Source organism: Terrapene carolina, unplaced genomic scaffold (genome assembly GCF_002925995.2).
Source record: "Terrapene carolina triunguis isolate 2854851 unplaced genomic scaffold, T_m_triunguis-2.0 Scaffold192, whole genome shotgun sequence".
In the NCBI taxonomy this organism is placed as follows: Eukaryota; Metazoa; Chordata; order Testudines; family Emydidae; genus Terrapene; species Terrapene triunguis.
Window position 1 is genome coordinate 8,817,393 of NW_020664543.1, and position 17,016 is coordinate 8,834,408.

General features: G+C 40.6%; 1 protein-coding gene across 5 annotated transcripts in view; it reads right to left on the reverse strand.

Annotated features, from left to right (window-relative positions):
- The window catches only part of RHOT1 (ras homolog family member T1), a 33,678-nt gene extending 25,181 nt beyond the window's left edge, over nucleotides 1-8,497 (reverse strand). For all 5 annotated transcript variants that reach the window (XM_024192577.3, XM_024192575.3, XM_024192574.3 and 2 more), the window contains exons 1-5: nucleotides 8,445-8,497; nucleotides 5,196-5,277; nucleotides 2,844-2,887; nucleotides 1,482-1,535; nucleotides 911-963 (exon numbers count right to left, since the gene is read on the reverse strand). In XM_024192577.3, coding sequence (XP_024048345.1) covers nucleotides 911-963; nucleotides 1,482-1,535; nucleotides 2,844-2,887; nucleotides 5,196-5,277; nucleotides 8,445-8,477 — 266 coding nt within the window. In that variant the 5' untranslated portion in view covers nucleotides 8,478-8,497. The remainder of the gene's footprint in view (nucleotides 1-910; nucleotides 964-1,481; nucleotides 1,536-2,843; nucleotides 2,888-5,195; nucleotides 5,278-8,444) is intronic.
- Between the last annotated feature and the right edge of the window lie 8,519 nt (nucleotides 8,498-17,016).

Below are 17,016 nucleotides of genomic sequence, written 5' to 3' on the forward strand. Positions count from 1 at the left end.
CAGTTTTAGATTTATTTCATAACGGTGTCAAATAAATTAATATAACAAGGATTTAATTACAAAGTGCTTTACTTGTTTGGGATTTTTTGGAAAAGTTAAACAGTGTGGTTAATTACTTATAAAGCTTCCATTATACACAGTAACACACAAAATTTCATATGAATATTTTGTGGGCATTCCTACTACACATGCACAGCGTATTACCCTTGCAAGGATATGAAAGTTGGTCCACTGGGTAAAAATAATCATTTTTCACACTTCACTATAAGAGATCCCCAAGTAGCTCATGATTACTCAGAAAGAGCAGACATGGACAACAAATGGACAACATTCTCACGAACGATTTTTTCCCTCTGGATTTTTTTTTTAAAATAGCTAATCTAGAAATTCACACACAAAAATGAGGGTCTGGCTTAAGCCAACCAAAGGCAGGAAGTTCAGAATAAAAGCTGTCTCTCCTATGCTTAGCTTGTCACAGAACTTCCTTCAAAGCTCTCCTTTAATTTCTCAGCTTCCAACAATATTTCATAGATCTGTACAAAACTTAAAATATCTGGTGCCTGAAGAAGCCTAGCCATGGAGGCAGCATTGCGATCAAGCCATGGACTGTCTCTTAGCCTAACTGGCATCAGAAGAAAACTCGTGCAGGCCATTACAGCAGAAAAAGTAGGAAGACATTCACATATATGGTGCAAGTTATCAATGACATTTTTAAAATAGCATATTTGACGGGTTAAAAAGTCACTTGCTAGTTGAAAATATCTGTAAAAAATGTAGGCAATGAGGCTACTTCAGACTAACTTCACATCTGTCTTTTTTTGGCTGAACAAGACCCTCGATGTTATTTAACCACCCCATCACCTTCATATTTAGGTCTATTTCATGTTTTTTCCTCCCTCTCAGTACATACCTGCTATCTTTGTCTGTTCTTTCACTGATGAGAGGAATCCATCTGCTTGTTACCTAAAGCAACAAATTAACGCTTATCAAGAAAATGTACACTTAGGCTAATATGACTGAATTGCATCCAATACACTTGAGAATGGCTGGTGCAGGTCTCTTGCTTTCTGGGCTTATTGTGAGTTGGAAGGAGCACCACTTTTGGCCACGAGGGAGTAGGAATTAAAAAGGAAAAGCATAAGCTGACTGATAGCAACAATCCCAGCTGATTACTGCATGGCATTAACAAGCTCAGAAGAGAATTTTATCCAGTACTCCTTGTTTGTGAGAATGGCGCACCCAACAGAAAATCCTGAGGTGTCAGTGTTAAACAAGGAAAAGAGACGATTGATGGGGAACACCAGAAAAAGAATACTATTGGTAGATAATGTTTTCACCCCTCTACACCATGTAATATTTTCCAGTGAGATTTTATGCACTTTAAATATTTAAGAACAAAGTTTTCACTGTGCCTATCCTCCTGTCACAGGAGATACATCTTAAACAGCGGCTAGATACTATAAAAGGTGTTTTCATCATACCTTGTCAATAGAATTCTTGTTGTTAACAGCATATACTATGCAAATTACATTAGCCTAAAATGAAAAAGAGAAAACATTGAATCCTGAATGTGTGGATTCCCTAGAACAGCAAACAGTTAAAAAGCATATCTAGCAACATCACAACAAAAGAGTAAAAAAGGCTTCATTGTTGGCCAGTGTTTGTGCCCCTAGCTTGCTCATACAGTTTGAAGCCGGACTGATGGTCTGAAGAGAGCAGGGAAATGAAAGATATTAAGAAATGCCCAAATCAGTTTTTTTGCAGAGGTACATTCCAGGGCAATGGTGGCATAGACTTCTAAGCTATCTACATTTGAGCTGTCACAGATTATCTATTGTTCCTTGGTCCCAGAGCTGCAGTTCTCGAGTTTGGCTACCCACCAAGGATAGGACATGAAAAAACTGCCTCTACATAGAATATACAAAGGTGCATTTAAGATGCTCAGAAAGCACTGAGGGCAGGAAATGAAGGATTCTTACTAGCTCCACGAACACCCCACTGCAGCAGTTCACTTGTAAGGGTAATGCAACAGGTTGACAGGAAAAAAGTTAACAGGATTTTTCAGGCACTGGGATCATTTTGCTGCAAACGCTGTCAGTCCCTCGGTTGACTGCCTAAAAGAAAGCTGATTTCTCCCTTTCCAACCAAGCAGGAACATGAGCCCAAATTGCCAAAGGGGGAGGAATATTGTGCTGAGAGCTGCCTCTTCTCTGGGCATGCTAGTAAGTGGAACAGGCAAATTTGCAATGGTTATGCAGAAAGCACAGCATCCCATGGAACTGTTTGTGTGTAACGCTGGCCCTGACTAATATTACAAATGGGAACCAGGAGAGGTGGTGCTATGTGGGTACAGCTGTTTGTCTAGTTTTCAGAGGTTAAGAGGATTTAAGTTTGATTTGGGCTTTGCCATCCCACCTATACTTCACTGTGATCAACCTGGACTCGCCAATATCACATTCTACCATTGACAGGTCACAAGTTTGCCCCTCTCTCCACCATACAGGAACACTGCAGAGGCAGAGGCTCAACCCTCAAAGGAGTAATGATTTGAATTACAAAGCAATCACTTCTCACTAATAGTGATAACTGCTCTGATGCACTTCCTAGAAAACAAACAGCACCCAATCTTCCTCAACCAGAGGAAGGTTTGCTGTGACAAAAGGCTCTAACAGGAAGGTGGGGGAAGTGTTGAGAGAAAAGAATGGGAGGGCTCTCTTCCAATAATTCAAGCCAGAAGCTCTCTAGAGTGAAAGACTTTTTCAAAAGTTTGTTAAACAGCGGAGGAAAATCAAGGAGCAGAAGCTGCCTAATTAGATTCTAGCTAATCCCAAACTGTCACTTACCTGTGATATTTCATGGTGAAGCTGCTCATCACTTTGCTCTGCTTCTGCATGTAACAGGGAAAAAATGCCATTGAGATTCTATATCATCATGAACTAAACTAGAGAACATTTTACAGTACTCATTCCAGGTACAGTCATCCTGGCAATGGCCCTTTTGATTTTTAGCAAAGTGTGTGGAACAAAAATATGCTTCTAATGCAAAGGCAGTGAAATTGATGCCCTTCCACCAGGCTGGAACTGGCATTTGCACACAAATTTCCAGGATGAACTTTAAAGCAGAACTGGCAAGACAGGCTCCCTCTGGAAAGCATCAAGGATTGGGTCTGCTACATTTTCTGCCATTTTCTTGGGGTGCTAAAGTGATGCTGTTGTTCTACAATGGGGTGGCCAACCTGTGGCTTTGGAGCCACAGGCGGCTCTTCAGCAGTTAATATGCGGCTCCTCGTATAGGCACCAACTCCGGGGCTGGAGCTACAGGCGTCAACTTTCCAATGTGCCGGGGGGTGCTCACTGCTCAACCCCTGGCTCTGCCACAGGCCCTGCCGCCCCTCCACCCCTGCCTGCCCCCTCCCCTGAGTCTGCTGTGCCCTTGCTCCTCCTCCTTCCCCCCCCACAGAGCCTCCTGCAAACAACGAAACAGCTGAGGTGGGGCTGCTGGTGGGCAGGAGGCGCTGGGAGCATGGGGGGGTGGGGAGAGTTGAGGGGGGCCTGCTCAGGTATTACTGTGGCTCTTTGGCAATGTGCATTGGTAAATTCTGGCTCCTTCTCAGGCTCAAGTTGGCCACCCCTGTTCTACAATGTCACATTTTATGCTGGAATTTACATTACAGAACAACAGCATCAGTTTAGCACCCCAAGAAGGGGATGGCAGAAAATGTAGCGGACCCAATCCTTGATGATTTCCAGAGGGAGCCTGTCTTGCCAGTGCAATTATTCAGCTTTAAAGTTCATACTGGAAATTTGTGTGCAAATGCCAGTTCCAGCTTGGAGGCTATAATTTTACTAGCTCCATTGCATTCCTAGCAAATCAGAGCTTTTGCTATATCTGTCTGAGAGATTTTATATACGAACATGGAAAACCCTTGGCTGCACGATAGTTAATCCTAAACCCACAGGGAGCTTATCATAAAATACTTTGTACTAAACTGGGAAATAATTGCGGATAGCATCAAAAGGGGACGGAAATATAAAATCATTTGTAAAGCATGTCACAAAGAAGCAAACTTCAAAAGTGTTGTGGGCAGAGTTTGGGGAAGTGTTTGCTACGGAGAGAAAAGTACGGCTCTGTCTTCAAATAGCGGAAAGACTAGCTGCACTGCCACTACTGTTCACATGACAAGACAAACCTGAAACAGGGTGGTAGTAAGATCTTTAGTTAATGTAATAATTTAAAATCACATTTATCATAGGAATTGGCTCATGTCAACTGTAGAATTGCCTCAAGCATTCCCAAATAATTGAGACTAAAAGGAAAAAGACTCCGATATTTGACTTACCTAGGTTTGTATGGTTTAAAATTCAGAGTATGTACTAATATTAGTGGACACAGAACATTAAAATTAACACTGACACACAAACTGACAAAAAAAAGTCAACTTCACCCCTGAGCAGTCATAACAGTTGAAAATCTGTTGATGCAGCCTCACCCTGGATCCCCGCCTTCGAATGTCTGAAGGGAGCTTTCCTCAGAGGTTCTTGACTTTGAAATCGCTTTCTATATTGCCTGACAGAGTCTGAGTTTGTTGACTTTTAAGGCATGGCTTAAAACTTAACTGTTGACTTGTGTTTCTGCCTGCTGGGCAATGGTAGGATTTATTTATGCCTTCTATTCGATTTCAGTATTCAGCCTACTAATATTTATTTAACAAGCATCAGACGAGATGGGAACATTTTAAAAAAAAAATGAAAATAAGAGTAAAGAAATTCACAGAAGTTTAAACTGTTGTGGCAAGATAGCACAGTACATAGAATATGTAAAAGTTGCCTACATTTTTAGTGACTTCTTCACTAAATGGGATGAGAGCAGCTTTGGATCTCCCTGAATTTAGTTGCCTTATGCCTGACCCTGCAAACACTTACTACCATGATCAAGCCACCCACTGACCTTATTAGAACATTGCTACTGTTGACTTCAGAGGGACTACCCACAACACTAAGCACTAGGCTCAGTGGAGTTTGCAGGATCAGTCCCTGTCAAACTACCTCAACACCTCAAAAAACCTACATTAAAATAACATTAATTTCATTTCCAGCTCCTGGCATAAACTGGAAGTTTTGATGAGGCTACTGAAGCAGGAAAGCAATCCTGGAACAGAATAAGTCATATAGCCATGTGTACTATAGAACCACTACCTGAATAATCCACTATGTGCGTTGGCACTCTTTCAGGGGTGACATCAGCTGGGATGGTGATTTCTTCTGCACGTGGAGGAACCTTGATTTGTAAACAAACAGTAAGAAAGAAAAGCCTCTATAAAAACAGTCAATAAAGCAGGTAAATGAACATCTAACAGTGGTTTATAAAAAGAGCATAGATAAATTTCTCCACGGATTAGGAAGCTTTAAATAGAAGTGATTATTAATTTTGTTAGATTTTTCAGCAAAAGTTTTTGTTTTCTTTATGTTCTTAAAGCCTCTGCCACTTTGTTATACTGTATTTGCTGTGCGAGGAATTTCGAGTCTAAGCATTGCTGTGCCAGAGTATCATTGTTATGAAAAGACCTGAAATGAAGGCTCAAGTAAATTTCAGACCCAAAATATTAGAAGCAACATTATTACAAGGCACCCTACAAATAAACTGCTGTCTGAATTGTAAATCCATTTACCATATTTAACAAAAATTACACCTTAAGCTTAAATATATCATTTAAGCAATACTATTCTGTAGAATGGGTAAATTTTTGGTTTCTTGTTTATTTCAACTATTAGTACAGATATCTCCACATCCATTTTCGAGGACATTACACTAAACTAGCCATTATGGGTAAGTCGACAGTGCAATAACACACCCACTTGGCTGGCCCGTGTCAGCTGACTCAGGCTCATGGGGCTCGGATTGCAGGGCTATAAAATTTCAGTGTATACGTTCAGCTCCAGGCTGGAGCTCAGGCTCTAGGACCCCGCGAGAGGGAGGGTCCCAGAGCTTGAGCCCGAATATCTAGACTGCAAATGGATAGCCCCGCAATCCAAGCCAGATGACATGGGCCAGCAGTGGGTGTTTTACTGCACTGTAGACATATCTGAAGGGTACAACTACACATCAAAAAATGACCTGTAGCAGCAAGTCTCAGAGCCCAGGTCAACTGACTTGGGATTCCAGGGCTCACGCTGGAGGGCTAAAGACAGTGTAGATGTTCAGGCTAAGGCTTGAGTCTGGGGTCTGAGACCCTCCCTCTTGCTGGGATTCAGAGCCCAAGCTACAGCCTGTGCCCAAACCTCTATACTATTATTTTTAGTCCTGCAGTGCAAGCTCTGCAAGCCTGAGTCAGTTGAAACACCCTGCCACAGGTTTATTTGGCTGTGTAGACATGCCAGATTAAAAGTGCTGCCAAAAATCTCATTTTAATTTTTCTGTTCTTTTGCACAAATGACCTATGAGGCCTGATCCTGCTCCCATTTAAGTAAGTGGCAAAACTCCCATTGACCTGAATGAAGCAGACTGGGCCCATGAAAACCACTCTTCTTCTCCAAAGTATGACAAACTTGTCTAATAGCGATGACATGCAATAGATAAAGCTCTCTCTCCCAAAGGTCACAACACGTGGCAGGCTCTTTTCTTTTATAGGTTCTGCTAAATATTAAATCTACAAAAGTTTACAGGGAGCTCAAAAATGATACTCATGAAAATTAATGCTTTGAAAAATTTTGTACATCAACCATGACAGGTAATTTATCCCCCAAATTACCAAATAGTACCCATCCAGATTCAGGAACATGGTAATAAATAAATAAATCAGTCTTATATAGCGCTTTTCATCCATGGATTGCAAAGCAGGCCAGTTTCATCATCCCATTTTACAGATAGGGAAACCTGAGGCACAGAGAGGTGAAGTGACCTGCCCAAGGTCATCCAGCAGGCCACTGGCAGAACTGGGAATAGAAACCAGGTTTCCTGAGTCCCAGTACAGCGCTCCATCCACTAATCCATACTGCCTTCCTAACAGTGCAACACCAAGGTGTAACATCAATCTTAAGTCTCCAGGAAATTCATCCAACTGACCACATTTTTTGCTTGGCAATTCTGTCCTTCTATATCTTTATGTTCTTTTAACAAGCCTGACTGCTCAAAGAATGGCCTTGTGTAAAGCCGCAGACCATAGTCACATTTCTGTCAAGAATGATTATGGCAGCACCTGGTGCATGAAATAAGACTACCCCAATGACACATCTACACAGTCCTGAGCTGCATAACAAACACATGCATGATTCCAGCAAGTCCTTCTGAAGAGTTATATAGGATACAATTAGGTCTGAAATTATCTTTGCTGTTTTCAGCAATCAGATTGCTGTGCTGAGTGTAGATGAAATTTTCCTTTAAAAAGGTACTTGTTGAAGTGGACTCTACTGTATAAAGACAAAAAGGTCATGTAGTGCTGCAATTCGTTTAGAGGGATAACAATGGCCAGGAGCCCCAGTAGTGACATCAGTAATGTAATAGTATTTTAAAACATTTGCAGCCTTGCTCTTGGACTTCAGACATATACTGCCTTACATTAGGAAATACGACATTGCAGTTTTAAAGAGTGAACACTCATGGTATATGAGGCCAGCTTCAAGTCCCACATTCCAAACGTTAAACATTTACTTAAATAGATGATAAACTATCTTTCCCCTAATACCGTGCCAAGAAAAGGAATCCAGCGAGTGTTAACAATAAGACACTACAAGTTTTATTCTCTGCTGCCTTTTTCAAAGGAATAGCCTGAAAACGTTTTAGTATAATCCAGTCCATAACCAACTAAATAAAACCCAGCCATTTCTATCTTTATCTGAAAAAGGTTTAGACACAATTATTTAGATCAACAGGTTATGAAAATATGCTTCAAAAAATAACACAATGCAAAGTCATTCTTAATTACAGATACTGACTAACTACTACTGCAAGGGCTACACGGCTTGACAAGTTTTGAACTCTTCACCTTTATTTATATAATTAGATGCTCACATTTTTACAAGTAATGCCTTCTGGCAGAGAGATTACCCCCCTTCTCCTTCTTCAACATCTTTTCCTCCATTATGCCCTTCTGTTGACTAAAAATAGTCAGAAAATAACATAAAAGGACTAACACTTCAGGCGTACGTGGATCAATAAGAACAACTGTGAGTTCAATTAAGCATACGAAAAGAATGAGCAAAAATAAGTAACTTAAATATGACTCCAGTTCTCCATACAGAAATGTTTCTAATCAATTTAAGTCATTCTTCCAGGAGAAGCCAATACCTTTTATCACCCTTTTAAATACTTTAATAAGAAAAGCTCCACATTTAAAAAATCCACTGATAGATTTAAAATTACAAATTCACTAACTTTAACTTCCATGCACATTTTTGTGAATGGTAAGTAGCTTTTCTAGCAGAGAAACACAAATAGGGATGTCCTACCTCTTCTGGAAATTCTTCACTGACAAGAGACATGATGAGTGATGTCTTTCCAACTCTGGCTGCAAAGGGAAAAAAATAATGGAATTAGAATATTTGTTTTAACCTTCTGCTTCACTGAATAGTTACAGTTCTATCTCAAGATGGGAAGTATTTTAAAAACATTTTACAACTTTTAATATTAAAATTTTAACAAAAATGTCCCTTTTAATAAAATCGAAACATGGGTCCTCAGCTCCTTCACAGGGTCGCTTTAAGGACCTTTCTGGTAAAGAAATGTGGGTCAGTCTCCTATGTGTTTTCAAATACATGCCTAAACTTTTCAGCTAAGGGAACAAAACATCAAATCTTGTTTGCCTTGTCCAGCTTTACATGATTAAGGTGAGCAGGATTTAGCCTCAAATTACAACAATATGTAGCACCTCTGAAAATATTTAGGCATGCATACAGAACATTTACTTTAGCACAAGAAATCAGGAAGGAAAGGGATGAAAAGAATTAACGTAACAAGAAAGTGACATCTGCATTAAAAAAAGATGGAAGAACAGGGATGTCTGCAATAAAACCAGATTGAACAGTGAAGAATATACTACAGGGAGAAAACATTTATGGAGAGCACTTTCTGAAGTTACTTTGGATTGTAAACTCCATGAAGATAGGACTTTATTTTGTCCTATGTTTGCCAAAACGCTAAGCACTCTTTTGATGTATAGTTTAAAAAAAAAAACTGGTAAGAAGAGTTAACTCTAGCTGACTTTGTGCTTCTCTCATTTCTCATTATTTTAAATATTCTTGTATGAGACGATCCTGGTAGTTTCACATGGCTAGCTTCATCACAAGAAAAACATTAAGTAGAGGCAAGTATATGATCATTAGTCTCAACTCATCCAGGTAAAAAGTGAGGTTCTCACAGTTCAGAAAGAAATTCTGCTCATTACAAGAGGATATTTAATCCAACAAGTACCATACGCTATTACTGGGCAAATCAGAGCTGACCCTCAGATTACTGATTAGATTCTGTACTGACTTTTTAATCAACTAGGCTACTGTTGTACCATGTTCTAAAGTGATTAGTGACATGACCTTAGTAATTACTGTATAAAGATGGAGCAAAGGAGACCCGTCTACCAAGTAACAGAATTTTACAAAGGCTGCTATTGAAAGGAACTTGCATAGTCCTCCAAAGAATATTATGCTGTTGCGTAATTATATATCAAGGATCCCCAAACTTTTTCACAGAGTGGACTACAGCAATTACTTACATTGATAATAAATATTATGAAAGCATTAATGTATTTTTAACTTCTTTTAATGCAATTTAGCAGTTGGAAATGAGGAAAGCAAGTACTATCTGACCAGCCAGCTCTCCACAGATCAGAGGTTAGGAAGCTCATATATGTTATCCCACTTTTATACTATAGTTATTCTTGACATGATGATTCCACCTCAGTCCCAGATTCTTATTGTCCTTGGGATAAAGGGCATGGCTCTTGCTGGACTAAGAACAATGGACTAAGGCCTGGTCTATGCCTAAAACTTGGGTTGACCTAGCTACCTCACTCAGGGCTGTGAAAGTTTTCGTGCTCTGTGTGATGTAGTTAGGTCGACCTAACCCCCACTGTAGGTACAGCGAGGTGACAGAAGAATTATTCTGTCAATCTAGCTACTGCCTCTTAAGGGGGCAAAAAAATCCCTTGTATCACTGTAGTAAGTGTCTGAGCTACAGCTGCATAGTTGCAGCTCTGGTTCTGTATTGCTTGTAATGCTGACATACCCGGAGTCTTCACAAACTGTATTTTGTCTGCTTTGACATTACAAAAGATGGCAAAATGCCTCATGATGTGAAGAAGCTTATTTTTTTTGTTAATAAAAAATTTAATTGTTCTAAAAACAAGCATTGCTGAATTTTTTGCAACCAGAGATTAAAAAATGAAAACATCATGGTCATGATCCCAGTTTCTACTCTGTGGCACATAAACTGGGCAGTGTGTCCCGTGATCTGGGATTTTTACATTATCACATTTGGACTTCTTAAGGTGCAAGTGCTTCTGGCATTCCTGAATTTAATTTTGGGGGTAGTGAATGAAACTGCTTGATTACTTCATTTTCTGAGAGCCCTCAACTGCCACTAACTTTCTGCAATAAGGTGGGTGATATCCTGGGACTGACAGGACTACAACAACACTGCATACTAACTTTCTGCTCATTTTGGAGTCCCTAAAAAGTTGTGTTGCTCTGACTGCATTTCTTCTTTGAACCTTCATTTCAAAGATTTTTGAGGCAATTACTTGGAACTACATGAAACTTTTCCCAACATTTGTATTGGAAGAAAGAGACTAATTTATTAGTTTTGCCAAAAATGTTCCTTTTAAGTTTTACTAAAATATTAACAACTTTAAAGACTTACTTTTATCCCATTCATATATCATTTTCCCTTGTATTTGTGCTTACCAAGCAAGATGTTACATGTATTCATCTACCTACCGCCATTCAAGGCTTAGGGTAGTGCATCTGTTAAAGCAATACATAAAATATAGGCTTATCTTATTAACTGCAGTCTTTTAGGGCTGGTGTTAGTTGTATTCGTATTGAGCTGATCTCCTTAATTGCATATGGTAATACCAGTGCAGGGAGCAACTACACTGAGACAGATTATGTTCGGTTATTTTAGACAGTGCAGAAAATGGTGTGTAATAAAATGAGGAGCAAGTCAAACTTGCACTCTAACAACCTATCCAAGTCTCTTTCTGGTATAGTAACAAAGGCCTTTTGCCATCCATACGAGAGTCCCTTTTCCTCACCAAAAAGGGTAGTTTATTTCAAAAAATTAAGAAAAGCAAAGATAAATTTATGTTGGGAAGGGAGACTACTGTGCATACAGTACTCCTGGGGAAATTCTGCACCACTGCACATGCGCAGAATTTATGTCCCCCTCAGATTTCTTTGCTTCCCTGCAGAAAAATGACTTTTTGATGGGGAAGCAAAGGAAAGCCACATGCAACCCTCCCCAGCAGTGTTTCGGGTGCCCAGGGTAGCCAGTTGAGAGGTAAATCACTGTGGGGCAGGAGGCGGCACTGAGGAAGACCCAGCTGGTGGCTCCTACTCTGTGCTGGGCTCAGCTGCTAGTCACAGCTAGGCTGGGGAGGATGAGACTTCCTCTTCCCCTGCACGGCATCCAGGGCTGGGTCTGACCCATCCCCAGATTTCTCCCCCAGCTATAGGACGCTCTCACACACACACTTCCTACACCCATCACTCCTCAGCTGCTGAGGGAGGAATTCCTATACAGGGAGCTACTCCCGCATCTGCCCAACCCCCGTGCATCCAGATCCCTCATATCCAGACCCTCCCACTGAGGCTCACCCCCTGCACTCAACCCCCCTCCCGATGAGCCCCACTCCCCCTGCACCTGGACCACCCCAACGAGCCACCCGCACCCAGATCCCCACCCCATAGCTCCCCAACCAGTTGCACCTGGATCTCCACACCACTGAGCCCCACTCCCTCAGCATCTGGACCCCCCACTGAGCCCCCAACACCTAGACCCCCCACCAAGCTCTATCTTCTCTACACCCAATCCCCCCCGCTGAGCCCCATCCACCTTCACCAGGATTCCCCTGCAGAATCCCATTACTGTTGCACCCAGAACCCCCAATAAGCCCCCGTGCATCCAGATCCCCCCTGCACCCGGATCCCCCACTGAGCCCCCCGCACCCAGATTACCCCACACAGAATCCTCTCAACCCACACCTGGATCCCCCTCACATTAAGCCCCTCCACACATGGATCCTGCTTTGCTGAGCCTTCCTACCCACACAGAAGGGCAGGGCCCTGGGGTGTTTCTGGGGCAGGCTGGGTCCCTGTGCTGTGTCAGGGTTGGGTGCAGCCTCACCGCTGAGTCCAAGTTCCAGGGGGGTGGGGGGGAGGAACTGCACAGTGATCTCACACCTCTGTGCAGCCAGTGGCCTGTCCTCCCCAATGGCATGCTGAAGCCTTATTTTGACAAATAAAATTTGCAGAATTTCACAGAATTTTAAAATATTGTGTGCAGAATTTTTAATATTTTGGCGCAGAATTTTAAATGTTTTGGTGCAGAAAGCCCTCAGGAGTAATACAGGGAACCACTGCAGTTCTTTTCAGTGCTACCATCTGGATTTCACTTTGGGGAAGTAGCAAGATGGCCGCTACCATATAGGTCTCTTAATCCAGAGATGCAACTGTGCTCTGGTGAGAGGTACTTTCTTGAGTCAAACCATTATTACTTGCTGTTCCCTTGAGCTGTATACTGTTCTGAGCACACCCATGTTTTATCCTCACATCACCAATTACGACATAGGCCAGAGGTGCAAAATTCTACCTGGTCCCTTGCCTGGGCCAAGTATTTTTTCTGATAGGCAAATAAAATATTATTAGTATAATCATAGTATAGGAGGATGAGCACATACTATTTCCCTTGATTTATATGCAAGGCTAACATAGGCCAGTTACAGCTGTTTTATTTTCAATCACTTAAAAAGCTTATTTGTATGAGTGGTTAGCAAAGATACTTTGACTATTAAAGAGCTTTTGATACACTTTTTAGAAATAGACTAATGTAAAAAAGCTACGTTTTTAAAGAAACAAGCATATTAAAATCAAGGTGGTCACAGATTAATGAAAAACGTTAGCAGGCTCAATTTAAAAAATTAAATATTGTGTGAAATTCATACAATTTATTTATAGTTAGTTAAATGTGCGGGACAATAAGCTATTTGTTCTTCCCTTCCTCAATTAAAAATAGGATATGTTATTAATTAAGGACTCAAAACTGTGCCCACATATGAATAGTCCTTAATCATGAGTGTAACCCCAATGAGACCATTAGGACCACTTGTGTGAATAAGGGTAGGCAATTTTTAGGATCCTGCTAAAGATGTATTTTAAAAAATCCTTCCATTGTCATTGGACCCCCTGCCCTTTGATGTACTATTTCCAGAAGAAACTTGCTGTTTCTAGTAATGCTGCTTCAGCACAACGGAGCCAAGCAGCATGATGGCTAAGGTAAGAGGTCATTACAATCTGCAGCATTTGAGCATGAAGATGCATATTTGACAGAGCCCCAGAAAAAAAAAATAGCAGTACCCCTATAACTGATTCAGTCTGAACCTGATAAACAAATTACAGCTTTCTCGCAAAAATTGAAAAACAAAGATAAAAGGATGAAATTTTCTATCTAGAACCATGCATTACTATTACTGATTCTGTTCAATGTACCATACAACAATACTTAATTCTGGACTACATGCTATTTATACTACCATTGGAAATATGAACAATTTTCTCCCTGGAGAAGTGGAAATGAGAAACCACTCCAGACCTATGTTAGTCATTATATTAGTTTTATCTTTGGAGGATGCTCAGATACGATGGTGATGAGCATGATATAAGAAACTGAACAGAAAAGAACTATTCTATTATGTATTCCCTAGCTGCACTCTTGATGCTGTCACCAGGTCTTGATGCTGTCACCAATTTGCTCTAACTGAGCAAGATAGTTGCTCTGGCAAGTGGGTGAAACTGAATCTTTAATATCTGCAAGCTTTGCACTTTCATGTTTTTTAAAAAGTGTCTAGTTCTTTTTATTGCAAAGATAGCCTTCCAAACATAAACCTGCCAAATCTGAACCAAGCATAAACAGACACAATGTCATTTTCCTGAGTCTGCAGACAGATTGCATCGGTGCCTCTGCTTCTGTTCATTGCTTTGCCAAGCAGTCAAAGAAGGAAATTAACAAGACTCTGGTCAGGTTCACAGTAGTATATCAGTCCTAGTTGGGAAAGTTCTTTGCAGCAACAAATGCAAGCAATGGAATTACTCATTAGGCAAGAGGGCACAAAACCTGGAGGCTGAGTGAGATGTATACTGTTGAAAAGATCTTCAGCAGCCAGGAAAAAGGGTAGAAGTGAGGACCCACCTTCCCACTCTTGTAGCTGCCAGGCGAGAGAGAGAGAGTTCCTTCTTTTGCAGCAAGAGGGTGGAGTTTCAAATTTATCAAACTCCATATTTGGTACCAGGTTTGGTTAGTAGGAACTCCCAAGCAGGAACCAAAGGCAGGACCCTAGAAGAAAGCTCATCCCTTCTCAACAGCTTGGGATGGCAGGTCTACTTGCCATTTTCTACTTCCAGCTACTAGATGTTTAGCAAGTGTATCAAGCTCTGGTAATCAATCCCTACATATCTTTGCAATATCCAGTCCTAAATGTCAGGTAATTTCCTTAAACTCGCATCTCTAATGAAACAGAAATGTTTTTTTGTTGAACCTAATTACCATCTTGGCTCCAAGTTACTATCAGCTATTTCCATTGATAACTACCAAACTGGTTCAGATTCATCAGGCAAGAAGAAATCTACATTTATATTTCAAGTTAGATGTGGGACTACAAATTGCTTTGCTATTTACAGAATATTGATAAAGTCTGTTAATTTTAGTCTCAATCTTCCTTCATTTAACTACAAGAGTCTATTGTAAGCAGGCCTGTTGCTTTGTGTTATCATTAAGTCATTACTCATGAAAGACCTAAGTATACCTGAGGTCTTCAGTCTGCCAGCTATTAAAGCAGTTGAGGGAAAGAAACACGAGAGATCAACCTCTTGCTACACATGAGCCTCCTGATAGCTGATTCATGGAGCAAATTTTGCATTGGCCTCAGAGGTTGCACGCACACCCTTCTAGAAAAGGAGGGGAGCATAACTGTAATAAAAGCAAAAATAAAATAGGATGAAGGGGTGGGGATCTCAGGACCTCATGGTATTAGCTGGGTTATTTGCAGGCAAGGAAAGAACTATTGTTCCAATAATTGAGTGGAAATGCCATTACTTTTTTAAAAAACTAGACTGCTGCAATTCTTTAAGAGCTGGTTTAGTGGATAAGATTTTGCATCATTTTAACTGATGAAGAAAATGGTTGCAGAAAAAGCGCAGCATCTCTCATAAGGTGTTAGGTGCTCTAGGTCCAGAATGTTACACTGACTTTATTTGTAACATTCCTGGCTGGGTTTCATTTTGGTTTTTTGTTTTTACAGAATGGCTTAGGAAAATCTGTGTCACAGCAAAATTTGCCTGAATGTTTAATCTGGTGGAACCTCTACTGTCTTGTTTCTCTGGAGTTCTACTGCTTGAGATGCAGGAAACTAAATTTATTCTGCTTAAATCTGGGTTGAACATTTATCTTTCCAATTTAGTTTTATTGTTTATTTAGTCTTAGCGATAATAGTTTATCTGTCGGTTAGATTTACTATATAAAGTTTTGTGGTATTGTGAAATGTTTAACCTGGATTCTCTCTTTTCTGAGCATGACAGTTAAACCTTTCACATCACGAAGTTTAAAAATAGCATTCTGGAGCTTCTCTGCAAATTAATGGCTATTAAAGATTCATGACAGCTTGGCTGCTTTGGATCCCAGTATTCGGTTTACAAAAAAAGCCTCAAAATGCAAACCATGGAAATGGGGACTGAATGAATGCGGGGATATAATAGGATGCAACGGTTTTCCCACCTTATGTCACAATCTGAATCTGATTCAGACTGGTATTACCATCTGATGGCTCTTTTTTGGCCTAGGTGAAATGAATTGTGGTTCCAGTCCAACGGATGTGTCCACATCACAAACAAAAAAAACCTCACTATCATCAATATAACTGGCAGTTTCAGCTGACAAGCCAATATTCAAATGAGCATGTAGACTGAACTAACTTTTCACCTCTATTAGAAACAGTCCCTAAAAAATAAACAGTTGAGGAATATTGGTAGAGATGTTTGAACAACCCATGCTGTATGTATGTGTTATTATCGATACAATACAGTTCCCAATACTATCAATTTGGCATCTCTTAAAAAACCCATACCCCAGCAATCCAATGCACTTTCAGCCATAGGCCTAGTTTGGGGGGAGGGGCTGGGAAGGCACTGCCCTCCCCCCCCAAACTGCAAGCCTCGGGCAGGTGTGCAATTTGCCCCCCCCCCCCCGCCCCCCCGGGCCTGACCGGAGCTCCCCCCCCCCCCCCAATATAGAAGTCAAACGACCCCTGTGCTTTCAGCTCAGTACTGGTCTTTGAAATGCAGAAACACATATCACCTACAAAACATGATCTGTGCCCATTTATCAGATATGAACTGAGCCTTGTGTTGCATCTGTACTTAAATCACTGTAGCAGAACCAGTCCAAAATACTCAACTTTTCATTACTGTAGATCTGTGACATTGAAATATTCTGGTTGTTTTTCTACTAAAAATACACTAAGCACATTTTCAATTTAGTGACCTTGGAATTTGGTTTTTCTCCCAACCATGTTTTTATCTCTGAAGAGTCCTCATTTCTCACATTATAAACATCTCTTCTGCAAATTATATAACATTTAATCTAATATTGTACAACAATGAACATCTTTAACGATTTACATGACTTTATCCTGTATGTTTTCTACCTAATCCACTAGCTATATAGATTTTTGATAATTCCATGCAATGACAATATATGAAAGACTGTGTAATTTAAAACACGCTGCCTGTTTCCTTACGGAGTGAGCTTCACCTAGAC